Raw genomic sequence first — 12726 nt, 5'->3', positions numbered from 1 at the left:
TTTATTGAAAGCTTCCCATATGTACATATAAATATCATGAAATAAAATTGATATCACTAAAACTGCTTAAACATTATTGTAGCTGATGGAAACAACATTAATAAAGGCTGTATTCTGTGCTCCTTTTTCTACACTGTTCTACAGAATACAGTAATATATGGCCAAATTTCAGTGAGGATATCCTGTTTACTGTTGGGTTCAACTTAACCGTTGCAATCTGCCTTGGGAAGCCTGGTGTTATACAGTTTGTAAGTAAAATTAAACTTTCCTTTCATTGAAGCACATGGAATCACACCTTCACCTCATCTCTTTTGTAGAAATGGATTATTCTGTTTTTTTGTACAAATGGATTATTTTGTTTTGAGCATGTTTCAGGGACAAATGGTTTTCAGAAGTCAAAATAAAAAATATTTTTTTAATGCAGATCTTTCATTTGCTTAAACATAACTAAATGGGCTATAAGTCCCTAATGCAGTCCATTGGTTTTCTTAAATTTTGTACTTGTGATGACTTATACTATGCCAAAACCTGCCCCACCCCGGCCGCCATCCCGCAAACTACAACCCCCCTCTCCCACACACTACAACCCTCCCAAGAAGACCTACCTTGATACTTGAAGGCCACCCTGGTGGTTTAGTGGGGCAGGAAAGAACCCCACTGTTTCCTGCCCTCTGCCGCTCCTCCGTCTCCGCTTTGCTCTTCTGTGCAGCAGATAGTGCTGCTGGGTTTTCAAAATGGCTGCTGAGACTTCGGTGGTAGTCTTCTGAGACTGCAGCTGGAAGCCTCATTATTTTTAAAAAGCACAGAAGAACAAAATGGACATGGAGGAGTGGCAGAGGTCAGGAAAGAGTGGGATTCTTTTCTGCCCCTGCAGAGGCCACTAAACCACCCGGGTGGCCTTCAAGAATCAAGGTAGGTCTTCTTGGGAGGGATGTAGCATAGCAAAGGGTAAGCATGGCAGTTTCTGGCACCCCTTGAATGTTGGTGCCCCCTGCCACGCATACTCTACTTACTGCGTTCCACCTGCCCTTTCACCTTCATCCTATGCACCCTCATTCCAGAGTTCCTTTTCAATTGAAAGAGACTTGCTTCCTGTGCATTTATGCCATGTAGGAATTTAAATGTCACTATCATATCTGCCCTCTCCTGCCTTTCTTCCAAAATATACATATTTGGTCTGGCCCCACATACTTTACGATGAAGACCACTGACTATTTTAGTAGCTGCCCTCTGGATGGACCCCATCCATCTTTTTGAGGGTATAGTGTTCAGAATTGTACACAATATTCTAAATGAGATCTCAACAGAGTCTTATAAAGGGGCATCACCACCTCCTTTTTCCTACTGGCCATTCCTCTCCCTCTGTACCCAAGCATCCACCTAGCTATCGCCAATTGCCTTTTTTTTTTTTACCTGTTTGGCCATGCTAAGATCACCACATACGATCACACCCAGGTACCTCTCCTCTTTCATACATAAAAGTTCTTCACCCCCTAATCTGTACCATTCCCTCAGGTTTTTGCAGCCTAAGTGCATGACTCTGCAGTTTTTAGTATTAAACCTTAGCTGCCAAAATCCATTTCATTCCTCAAGTGTTGCTAAGTCCTTCCTCATGTTATCCACACCATTAGGGGTGTTTACTCTATTGCAGATTTTGGTATCATTCACAAAGAGACAAATCTTACCAGATAGCCCTTCAGCAATTTCACTTACAAAAATGTTGAAAAGAACTGGCCCAAGAACCAAACCTTGCGGCACACCACTGGTAATATTCTTTTCCTCAGAATGAGCTCCATTTACCACTACCCTCTGTCGCCCACTCAACCAGTTCCTAACCCAGTCAGTCACTTTAGGATCCATATCAAAGGCACTCAGTTTGTTTTGTATGTGTAACTGTGTCATAGACTTTGCTAAAATCTAAATACATCATATTTAATGCTCTCCCTCGATTCAATTTTCTGGTCACTCAGCCAAAAAAATTAATCAGATTTGTCTGACAAAACCAGCCTCTAGTAAAACCATGTTGCCTTGGTCCTGTAATCCATTGAATACCAAAAACTTTACTATTCTCTGTTTTAAAAGTGTTTATATTAATTTGCTTATCATAGAAGTCAGATTTACTGGCCTGTATTTGCCAACTCTTCCTTACTTCCACTTTTGTGGAGAAGGGTTACATCTGATCTTTTCCAGTCCTCCAGGACCACTCCCAACTCTACAGAAGCATTGAAAAGGTCAGCCAGTGGAGCTACTAGAACTTCCCTAACTTCCTTCAGTACCCTCGGATGTCTGCCATCTGGTCCCATTGCTTTTTCCTCTTTTAGTTTAGCCGGCTCCTCATGAACACAGTCCTCTGAAAAATCATACAGGGACTATCACCTCTCCATTCCTATTTGTGTTTATCTTCTGCGGTCCTGCTCCTGTCCCTTCAGCTGTGAACATGTTAAAATGCAATTCAGCATCTCTGACCTGAAAACAATTTTTTCAGCCTAGAGGTGTTGCTAAGTCCATAAGTGTCTACCCTTATATTTTGGTAATAGACAATCATGATAAAATCATCATCTGAACAATCATTGAAAGCACAGAACAATCCTTTTAAAAGCATAGATTCTCCTGTCCTTATGTTCACCAACAATGTAAGCAAACACATTGCACTGAAAGAGCCAAGTGGAAACTCCATACTGATTAATTTTATTCTTTGAGTGTTACACTGCTAGTTACTGATCAAGGGACTATCACCAGCTGTGTTCTACGTATTATGGCTGTTTCAACCTCATCCCCCTCCCTTCTATTCCCTGTACAAGAGAGGATGGAACATGAAAGAAGGGGAAGGGTTGGGTTAGGAGGCAGAGTAGTTCTGCTCTGTCTTCTCCAGGTTCAACCCTTCCCTCCTGTTCCTGAGTGACATGAAGGAGGAAGATTTGAGTTAGGGAGCAGAGCAGTTTGTGTTTGTTCTATTCTTCTAGCTACTGTGGGCTCACCCCTTCTTCTTTCTGTTCCCTATAGGACAGAATCCTTAAGAGAAATGAAAAACGGGAAGCAACTAGACTAGGGAGCAGAGTAGCTCTTTTTTTTCTATGCTGTCTGCTCAAGCCTCAGTCCCTTTCCTTCTGTTTTCTGTGCACTGTCTAGGATGGAAGGGGCTGAAACAGGAAGCAGCTGGAGGGCATCATATCTTTCCAAATCCAGACCTGTGCAGCTCCCTAATGAAGTCCTTGATATTTCCTTCCTCTTGTCTCACTCTGTCTTTCAGATGTGTCTGGGGTCCTGGGATCATAGAGAATTTCACACAGTGTTCTATAACCCTGCATGTTGGCCCTCTCTACTTATTTCCTGCATTCTGCCTGAAGCAATAAACAGTACCATATTTTTCTGCTCCTGAGATTTGGGGCACTAGCCAGGTGAATCAGAGCACCATATGCCCAGGCCTATGGATGGCCTGCTCAGACCTACCTTCCTACAATGAGAAGCTCCCGATCTCCAGCCTGAGGTCTGAATCGTGTCCAGACATCAATGGTGAAAATAGTGCTGCTGCTATTAAAGATGGAGGCCAAAGAGCTCATTAATGCAGCCAGCATGACAGCTAACATCAACCCTCGAAGACCTACAATATGAGAATAAAAAAAAATAGATGAAGATAGGAAAAGAGAAGGAAGGATTGAAAATTAGAGTAGAAAGAGATTGCAAAGACTAGAAAAGAAAGATGTAAACAAAAAAAGTAGAGCCAGATAGAGAAGTACTGAGAGAAGAAGACATCTCTGTGGGTAAGTGACATTATTTTATTCTGAGCTTGGTATCTTAAATATTAGGGTTTAAAAGAGGAATTGTAGGATATTGATAAACATAGAATTTTAAAATAAAAAGAGCAAGCAAACTTTATTAGCTAGTCTCCATACCCTTTTCCCCATAGTTTTAGAACATGAAGCTTCTGCCACAGCTTAAAGATTAGGGTTTAAAAGAGGAATTGTAGGATATTGATAAACACAGTTAGAATATTTTAAAAAGCAAGCAAATTTTATTAGTCTTCATACCCTTTTCCCCATAGTTTTAAAACTTGAAGTTTCTGCCACAGCTTAAAGATTAGGGTTTAAAAGAGGAATTAAAAAAATAAAAAGAGCAAGCAAACTTTATTAGCTAGTCTCCATACCCTTGTCCCCCATAGTTTTAAAACTTGAAGTTTCTGCCACAGCATTAACAGCTTGTGTTCTAGAGACTGAAGGGCCCAGTTCCATCCTCATTCCCACCCACCCCTAGGCTCAACACTTAATTAGAATAATTTACTATAAATGAAGACACCAAGAGGGGAATTTTCAATTTTCATTAGAGTCCAAATTACATTTAAGAAGCAAACCCTAAATAAATTACAAATCACAACAGCCTAAAGGATCATTATATTCATCTGATATCCCTAGTACCTTAAGAAGTTTTAATTAAACAACTCTATAATACTAAGATGCAGTCAGTAGTCTAGAGGTGAGAGGGGGCTATCCAGTGTTTTGTATTGAGTGTCACATGTATAATTGTCTCCCAGTTGATGAGATGTCATATTTGTGTGCTCGATGCAAAGAGCTCCTAGCTCTCAGAGAATGAGTTTGTTCTCTTGAGGCCAGAGCAGCAGACTTGGAGGAGCTGAGGGAGACAGAGAGGTACATACAGTGGTGGAAATAAGTATTTGATCCCTTGCTGATTTTGTAAGTTTGCCCACTGACAAAGACATGAGCAGCCCATAATTGAAGGGTAGGTTATTGGTAACAGTGAGAGATAGCACATCACAAATTAAATCCGGAAAATCACATTGTGGAAAGTATATGAATTTATTTGCATTCTGCAGAGGGAAATAAGTATTTGATCCCCCACCAACCAGTAAGAGATCTGGCCCCTACAGACCAGGTAGATGCTCCAAATCAACTTGTTACCTGCATGACAGACAGCTGTCGGCAATGGTCACCTGTATGAAAGACACCTGTCCACAGACTCAGTGAATCAGTCAGACTCTAACCTCTACAAAATGGCCAAGAGCAAGGAGCTGTCTAAGGATGTCAGGGACAAGATCATACACCTGCACAAGGCTGGAATGGGCTACAGAACCATCAGTAAGACGCTGGGCGAGAAGGAGACAACTGTTGGTGCCATAGTAAGAAAATGGAAGAAGTACAAAATGACTGTCAATCGACAAAGATCTGGGGCTCCACGCAAAATCTCACCTCGTGGGGTATCCTTGATCATGAGGAAGGTTAGAAATCAGCCTACAACTACAAGGGGGGAACTTGTCAATGATCTCAAGGCAGCTGGGACCACTGTCACCACGAAAACCATTGGTAACACATTACGACATAACGGATTGCAATCCTGCAGTGCCCGCAAGGTCCCCCTGCTCCGGAAGGCACATGTGACGGCCCGTCTGAAGTTTGCCAGTGAACACCTGGATGATGCCGAGAGTGATTGGGAGAAGGTGCTGTGGTCAGATGAGACAAAAATTGAGCTCTTTGGCATGAACTCAACTCGCCGTGTTTGGAGGAAGAGAAATGCTGCCTATGACCCAAAGAACACCGTCCCCACTGTCAAGCATGGAGGTGGAAATGTTATGTTTTGGGGGTGTTTCTCTGCTAAGGGCACAGGACTACTTTACCGCATCAATGGGAGAATGGATGGGGCCATGTACCGTACAATTCTGAGTGACAACCTCCTTCCCTCCGCCAGGGCCTTAAAAATGGGTCGTGGCTGGGTCTTCCAGCACGACAATGACCCAAAACATACAGCCAAGGCAACAAAGGAGTGGCTCAGGAAGAAGCACATTAGGGTCATGGAGTGGCCTAGCCAGTCACCAGACCTTAATCCCATTGAAAACTTATGGAGGGAGCTGAAGCTGCGAGTTGCCAAGCGACAGCCCAGAACTCTTAATGATTTAGAGATGATCTGCAAAGAGGAGTGGACCAAAATTCCTCCTGACATGTGTGCAAACCTCATCATCAACTACAGAAGACGTCTGACCGCTGTGCTTGCCAACAAGGGTTTTGCCACCAAGTATTAGGTCTTGTTTGCCAGAGGGATTAAATACTTATTTCCCTCTGCAGAATGCAAATAAATTCATATACTTTCCACAATGTGATTTTCCGGATTTAATTTGTGATGTGCTATCTCTCACTGTTACCAATAACCTACCCTTCAATTATGGGCTGCTCATGTCTTTGTCAGTGGGCAAACTTACAAAATCAGCAAGGGATCAAATACTTATTTCCACCACTGTAGAGCAGGCCTACAGGGACGTTGTAGAAAAGTCCCACCTCCAATCTGGCAGCCCCTTTGCTGCCTTGTAGGAGGGAGGCCTTCTAAAAGGAGAGCATCACCCTGGTGAGGCTGGAAGTATCTGTAGACAGTACCGGCACACCAGGGAATGCAATATCTTCTCGCACTGAGGATGTGTCTCCAGGGGCTAGTGCCCAGGTGGGAAGGGTTAGGATGGCTGTTGTAGTTGGTGATTCAATTATTAGGCATGTAGATAGCTGGGTGGCTGGTGGACATGAGGATCACCTGGTCACTTACCTGCCTGGTGCGAAGGTGGCAGACCTCACGCGTCACCTAGATAGGATTGTAGATAGTGCAGGGGAGGAGCCGGCTGTCTTGGTACATGTGGGTACCAATGACATAGGAAAATGTGGGGGAGAGGTTCTGGAAGTCAAATTTAGGGTCTTAGGTAGAAAGTTCAAATCCAGAACCTCTAGGGTAGCATTTTCTGAAGTGCTATCCATTCCACAAGCAGGGCCCAAGAGACAGGCAGAGCTCCGGAGTCTCAATGCGTGGATGAGACAATGGTGCAGGGAGGAGGGTTTTAGATTTGCTAGGAACTGAGCAACATTCTGGGGAAGGGGGAGCCTATTCCAAAAGGATGGGCTCCACCTTAACCAGGATGGCATCAGCATTTAAAAAGGAGAGAGAGCAGTTTTTAAACTAGAGTTTGGGGGAAAGCTGACAGTCGCTCAAAAGCGCATGGTTCAGAATAAGGTATCTTAAAGATATCACCAAAACATGGAAGATAGGGTATCCTGATAGTGAGGTTGCAAAAGAGACCATAGTAGATCAGGTGTCCTTAAATAAAAATAAAAATCAGACAAAAGATTGCAAATTAATACTGTCAAGTACCGAGCATGATGTAAATAGGAACAAACATAGTTTGAAATGTCTAGATGCGAATGCCAGAAGCCTGAGAAATAAGATGGGACAGTTAGAATATATATTGCACTAAATTAAAAATTAGATATAATAGGCATCTCTGAGACCTGGTGGAAGGAGGATAACCAGTGGGACACTGTCATACCGGGGTACAATTTATATTGTAGTGATAGGGTGGATCGAACTGGTGGAGGGGTACCATTGTATGTTAAAGAGGGCCTTGAATCAAACAGATTGCAAATTCTGTAGGAAACAAAACACATCTTGGAATCCCTATGGATTGAATTTCCATGTGTAAAGGGGAAAAGGATAGTGATAGGAGTGTACTACCATCCGCTTGGCCAGGATGAATGGATGGATGTAGAAATGTTATCGGAAATTAAGGAGGCTAACAAACTGGGCAACATGATAATGGGTGATTTCAATTACCCTGATATTGACTGGGTATGTCCCGTTCCGGGACCTTACCAGTGCTCCCGCGGCGGGGAGCGATGGTCGGCGGGGGCCGCGGGCCCCGGTGCGGCAGAGACAGGCCGTCGACGGGGCCGGCACTTCCGCGGGGCGGCCCAAGGCTGGCGACCCGCGGGAACGAACGCCGGCCCCAGGGAAGGGAGGACGCCGGCCAAGATGGCGGCGGCGTCGTTGTCTCCACGACCGGAGCTGAGAGGATTGCAAGGGCCGCCCCCTTGCACCGGATTGGTGCATGGCAGGAGGAACTCCGCCTGCGAGGCGGGTCCTCCAATCCCGGCCATCCTTGCCTGTCAGGGCTACAGGGATTGGCTCTTCTCCAGGGAGAGGATGGACGGGCGGGGGATTTAAACCCCGGAACAAGGAGGGCTCGGGGCTTCCGTTTCAAACGTCAGAAGCCACTTCAGAGACTGTGTTCTTCGTCCTGCTAGCCGTCCTTGCTAGCCACTTCAGAGACTGTGTTCTTCGTCCTGCTAGCCGTCCTTGCTAGCCACTTCAGAGACTGTGTTCTTCGTCCTGCTAGCCGTCCTTGCTAGCCACTTCAGAGACTGTGTTCTTCGTCCTGCTAGCCGTCCTTGCTAGCCACTTCAGAGACTGTGTTCTTCGTCCTGCTAGCCGTCCTTGCTAGCCACCCTCAGGGATTGTGTTCCTCGTCCTGCTAGCCGTCCTTGCTAGCCCCCTTCAGAGACTGTGTTCCTTTCGCTAGCCGTCCTTGCTAGCCACCCTCAGAGACTGTGTTCTTCGTCCTGCTAGCCGTCCTTGCTAGCCACTTCAGAGACTGTGTTCTTCGTCCTGCTAGCCGTCCTTGCTAGCCACTTCAGAGACTGTGTTCTTCGTCCTGCTAGCCGTCCTTGCTAGCCACTTCAAAGACTGTGTTCCTTTCGCTAGCCGTCCTTGCTAGCCACCCTCAGAGACTGTGTTCTTCGTCCTGCTAGCCGTCCTTGCTAGCCCCCTTCAGAGACTGTGTTCCTTTCGCTAGCCGTCCTTGCTAGCCACCCTCAGAGACTGTGCTTTTGCAGCGCTAGCCGTCCCTGCTAGCCACTCAGTCGGGACTGTGTTGCTGGTGTTCCGCCAGGCCGGCCGTCACCCCGCGGTTCCAGCAGTCCCGCTGGCCGCCTGCAGCTGGGGGCTCAACCTCCGGTGAACGGCGGTCGCCGCGGGTGAAGATCCGGGGTGCGCGGCAGTCCTCTGAGGTCCTACGGGCCTCAGAGAACCTAAGGGCTCACCACTACCTAGACGTGACAGGAAACGGAAGCCATGAGCTCGCCGACGCAGCCTGATCTACGGGACCTGGCCAAGGTACTTCAGCAGCAGCAGGAGCAGTTGAACGCCCTATCAGGGGCGCTTCAGAATGTATGCTCGCAACTGTCAACGCTTCAGGTACAGAACCAGGCCGCTGCGGTCCAGGGGGCCGCAGCGGCTCCCCGTTCGGGAGGGTTCCGCACGGGACCTCGGTTCCCTGAGCCGACACGATATGATGGGACCCCCGGAGGTTGCCGGGGATTCCTCAATCAGTGCAACTTGGCTTTCCGGATGCAACCGGAGACATTTGCTTCAGACCAAAGTAAAGTGGGATATATCATGGGCCTATGTGAAGGGAAGGCCCTGGCCTGGGTGGCCCCATTGAATGAACAACAGGACCCCATCCTGGATGACTATAGTGAATTTCAGCGCCGTTTCCGTATGGTGTTTGACCTTCCGGGAAGACCATCGTCTGTGGCCTCGGAACTGCTGCGAATTCATCAGGGGGAGGGGACGGTGGCCGATTATGCCATCCGTTTCCGGACTTTAGCCACGGAGCTCCGTTGGAACCCTGAGTCCTTGATGGCAATTTTTATGGAAGGGTTACAAGAACGAATCAAGGACGAATTGGCAGGACGAGAGGTCCCAGGCCATTTGGATGCCCTGATTTCGCTTTGTATCCGAGTAGATACCCGGTTCCAGGAACGAGCCAGAGCCCGGGCAGAACGGCAGAAGTGGACGCGGGGAACGTCCCGGACTGGCAAGGGGCTATCTCCTCGCCGTGGGAACCGGGATGGCAAGGAGAGTGGGGAGGAGCCGATGGTGATGGGCCGGCAACGGCTGGCTTCCTCCACTAGGAAGAAACGCCTGTGGGACGGACTGTGCTTCTATTGTGGTGAGGCTGGACATTTTATTCGAGCCTGTCCCTCCCGGGCGGGAAACGTCTCCCCCAAGGCACCTTGAGGGGAGGGGTCTTGGGGCATTCTGCTCCCCTGCCGGAGGCCTTGATCACGCTACCTGTAACCCTCCGATGGCATGAGACCATGATTCAGACCCGGGCCCTGGTGGACTCGGGGTCGGGGGGCAACTTCATCGGGCACGAGCTGCTGCAACAGATGGGCTGGCCCACGCTCCCGCGGCGGCCGGCACTGCAAATAACCTCCATCCAGGGGACGACGTTACCGCAGCCAGTCACTGAGATCACCCCCTATTTGCAGCTCCAGGTGGGGGAGGATCACCAGGAGGAGGTCCAATTTCTGATTCTATCCCGGACCATTCATCCAGTGGTCCTGGGACTGCCCTGGTTACGGAAACATTGCCCGGTTATTGACTGGACCAGTGGAAGCATCCAAGCTTGGGGTAGTGCCTGTCGGAAGAACGGTTGTAAGGGCCGGACCGGCAGCTGCTCTGCCCTGGCGGTGGTACCCGGAGGGGCACAGGTAGAGCTGGGCTCACTGCCTATGGACTATAGAGACTTTGCAGATGTGTTCAATCCCAGGGAGGCGGAGGTTCTACCGCCTCATCGGTCGTTTGACTGTGCCATTAACTTGAGAGCAGACACCGTGCCGCCCCCGGGTCGCCTATATACCCTGTCCCGAGGAGAGTCCAAGGCGATGCAGGAATACGTCCGGGAGAATCTGCGGAAAGGTTTTATCCGGCCCTCTACGTCCCCGGCCGGGGCCGGATTCTTTTTTGTTACTAAGAAGGACGGCTCCTTAAGGCCCTGTGTTGACTATCGGGGATTGAATGCCATCACGGTAAAGGATCGTTTTCCTCTACCGCTCATCCCCGAACTCTTCAGCAGGTTGCAAGGGGCCCAGATGTTTACCAAGTTGGACTTGCGGGGGGCCTACAACTTGGTTCGAATTCGGCGAGGGGACGAGTGGAAGACGGCTTTTAACACCCACGAGGGACATTTCGAGTATCGGGTGATGCCCTTTGGCCTGTGTAATGCCCCTGCGGTGTTCCAGAGACTTATCAATTTTGTGCTTGAGGATTTTTTGAACTCCACAGTGATTGTGTACCTGGACGATATCTTGGTGTTTTCTCAAGACCCCACCGACCATGTGAGCCATGTTCGCGCCGTGCTGCAACGGTTACGGCAATACCGCCTGTTCGCTAAGCTCAGTAAGTGCGCTTTTCATCAGAGGTCGCTACCTTTCTTGGGACACATTCTGTTACCCGGGGGCCTACAGATGGAGCCGGACAAACTCCGGGCAATTCGAGAGTGGCCCCAGCCGCTGGGATTGAAGGCCCTACAACGTTTTTTGGGATTCGCGAACTACTATCGCCAGTTTATTCCTCAGTATTCTCAACTGACTGCGCCGCTGACGGCCCTTACTAGAAAAGACGCCAACGTCCGGGACTGGCCATCTGAGGCGCAAGTGGCCTTTCGCCAGGTGAAAGAGGCCTTTAAATCAGCGTCCATTTTGCTAGCCCCGGATCCTGAGAAACCCTTTATTGTGGAGGTGGACACGTCTGCGTTGGGAGCCGGGGCGGTCCTCTCGCAAGTGAATTCCAAGGGCCGGCGTCAGCCTTGCTCTTTCTTCTCTCGTAGATTCTCCCCGGCGAATGCAATTATACAGTAGGGGACAGAGAGCTCTTAGCATTGAAATTAGCCCTACAGGAATGGAGACATCTGCTGGAGGGGGCAGAACATCGATTCACAGTGATCACTGACCACAAAAATTTACTGTATCTACAAGAGGCTCAACGGCTCAATCCCCGACAAGCCCGGTGGTCATTGTTTTTCGCCAGATTTCATTTTCAATTAGTTTTTCGGGCGGCTGCTCAGAATACCCCTGCGGATTCCCTTTCCAGAGCGTTTGAGGTTCCTGAGGAGACTAAGGAAACCCATTCCATGTTGGATCCGGCCTGCCTCAGCGCGGCCGTGGGGGAGGTGGCTCCTACTAAGGAACTAGTGCCGGCCGCTGAACGAGCGAAGGTAATGCAATGGGGGCATTCGTCCCGATGGGGGGGACATTTCGGGTATCAAAAGACTCTGCGGCTCATTGCAAGACAGTATCAATGGCCTCAGATGAGACGGGACATTCGTCAATTTGTCACCACCTGTCCTGTGTGCGCCCGGATCAAACCGGTGATCGGGACCCCCATAGGGAAGCTACAACCACTGTCCGTACCGACAGGGCCCTGGACGGAACTTTCCATGGATTTTATCACCGACCTTCCCGGTTCTCGGGGACATACGGTGATTTGGGTGGTAATTGACCGTTTTTCCCGAATGGCCCATTTCGTGCCCTTGCCAGGACTTCCTTCGGCGATCGCATTGGCTCAACTCTTCATTCAACATATTTTTCGACTCCACGGGCTGCCTCTTCGGATTATTAGTGACCGGGGCCCCCAATTCACCTCGCGCTTCTGGAGGGCCTTGTGTACAGCATTGGGGGTGAAGACCCATTTCTCATCAGCATACCATCCCCAAACCAATGGCATGGTCGAGAGGGCGAACCAAACGTTAAAAGGGTTCTTACGAGCGTTTGTCAACAAACGCCAAGATAACTGGGTCTCCCTACTTCCCTGGGCCGAGTTTGCATATAACCACAGTGTCCACTCGGCCTCGGGAGACTCTCCATTCTTCTTGGTGTATGGAAGACATCCTCGACTGCCAGCACCTTTCCCATCTGGATCTCCGACCCCCATGGTTAATGTGACTCTGGCAGATCTGCAAAGAGTTTGGGAGATGGCCCGAGAACAACTACAGAAGGCAGCCACCAAGTACAAGGTCTTCGCAGATCGGCATCGGAGACCCGCTCCCGACTTGCAACCAGGGCAGAAGGTCTGGTTAAGCACCAAATATCTCCGACTTCGGGTACCCTCGCGGAGATTAGG

At 48.8% G+C, this 12726-nt stretch overlaps 1 protein-coding gene across 2 annotated transcripts in view; it reads right to left on the bottom strand.

Annotated features, from left to right (window-relative positions):
* The window catches only part of SLC5A2 (solute carrier family 5 member 2), a 144416-nt gene that overhangs the window by 24627 nt on the left and 107063 nt on the right, over nt 1-12726 (bottom strand). For both annotated transcript variants that reach the window (XM_030209692.1, XM_030209693.1), the window contains exon 11: nt 3451-3601. In XM_030209692.1, coding sequence (XP_030065552.1) covers nt 3451-3601 — 151 coding nt within the window. The remainder of the gene's footprint in view (nt 1-3450; nt 3602-12726) is intronic.

This window comes from Microcaecilia unicolor, chromosome 7 (genome assembly GCF_901765095.1).
Source record: "Microcaecilia unicolor chromosome 7, aMicUni1.1, whole genome shotgun sequence".
Taxonomy (NCBI): domain Eukaryota; kingdom Metazoa; phylum Chordata; class Amphibia; order Gymnophiona; family Siphonopidae; genus Microcaecilia; species Microcaecilia unicolor.
Note: the sequence above shows the minus strand (reverse complement) of the source record. Positions and strands in the feature narration are given on the sequence as shown.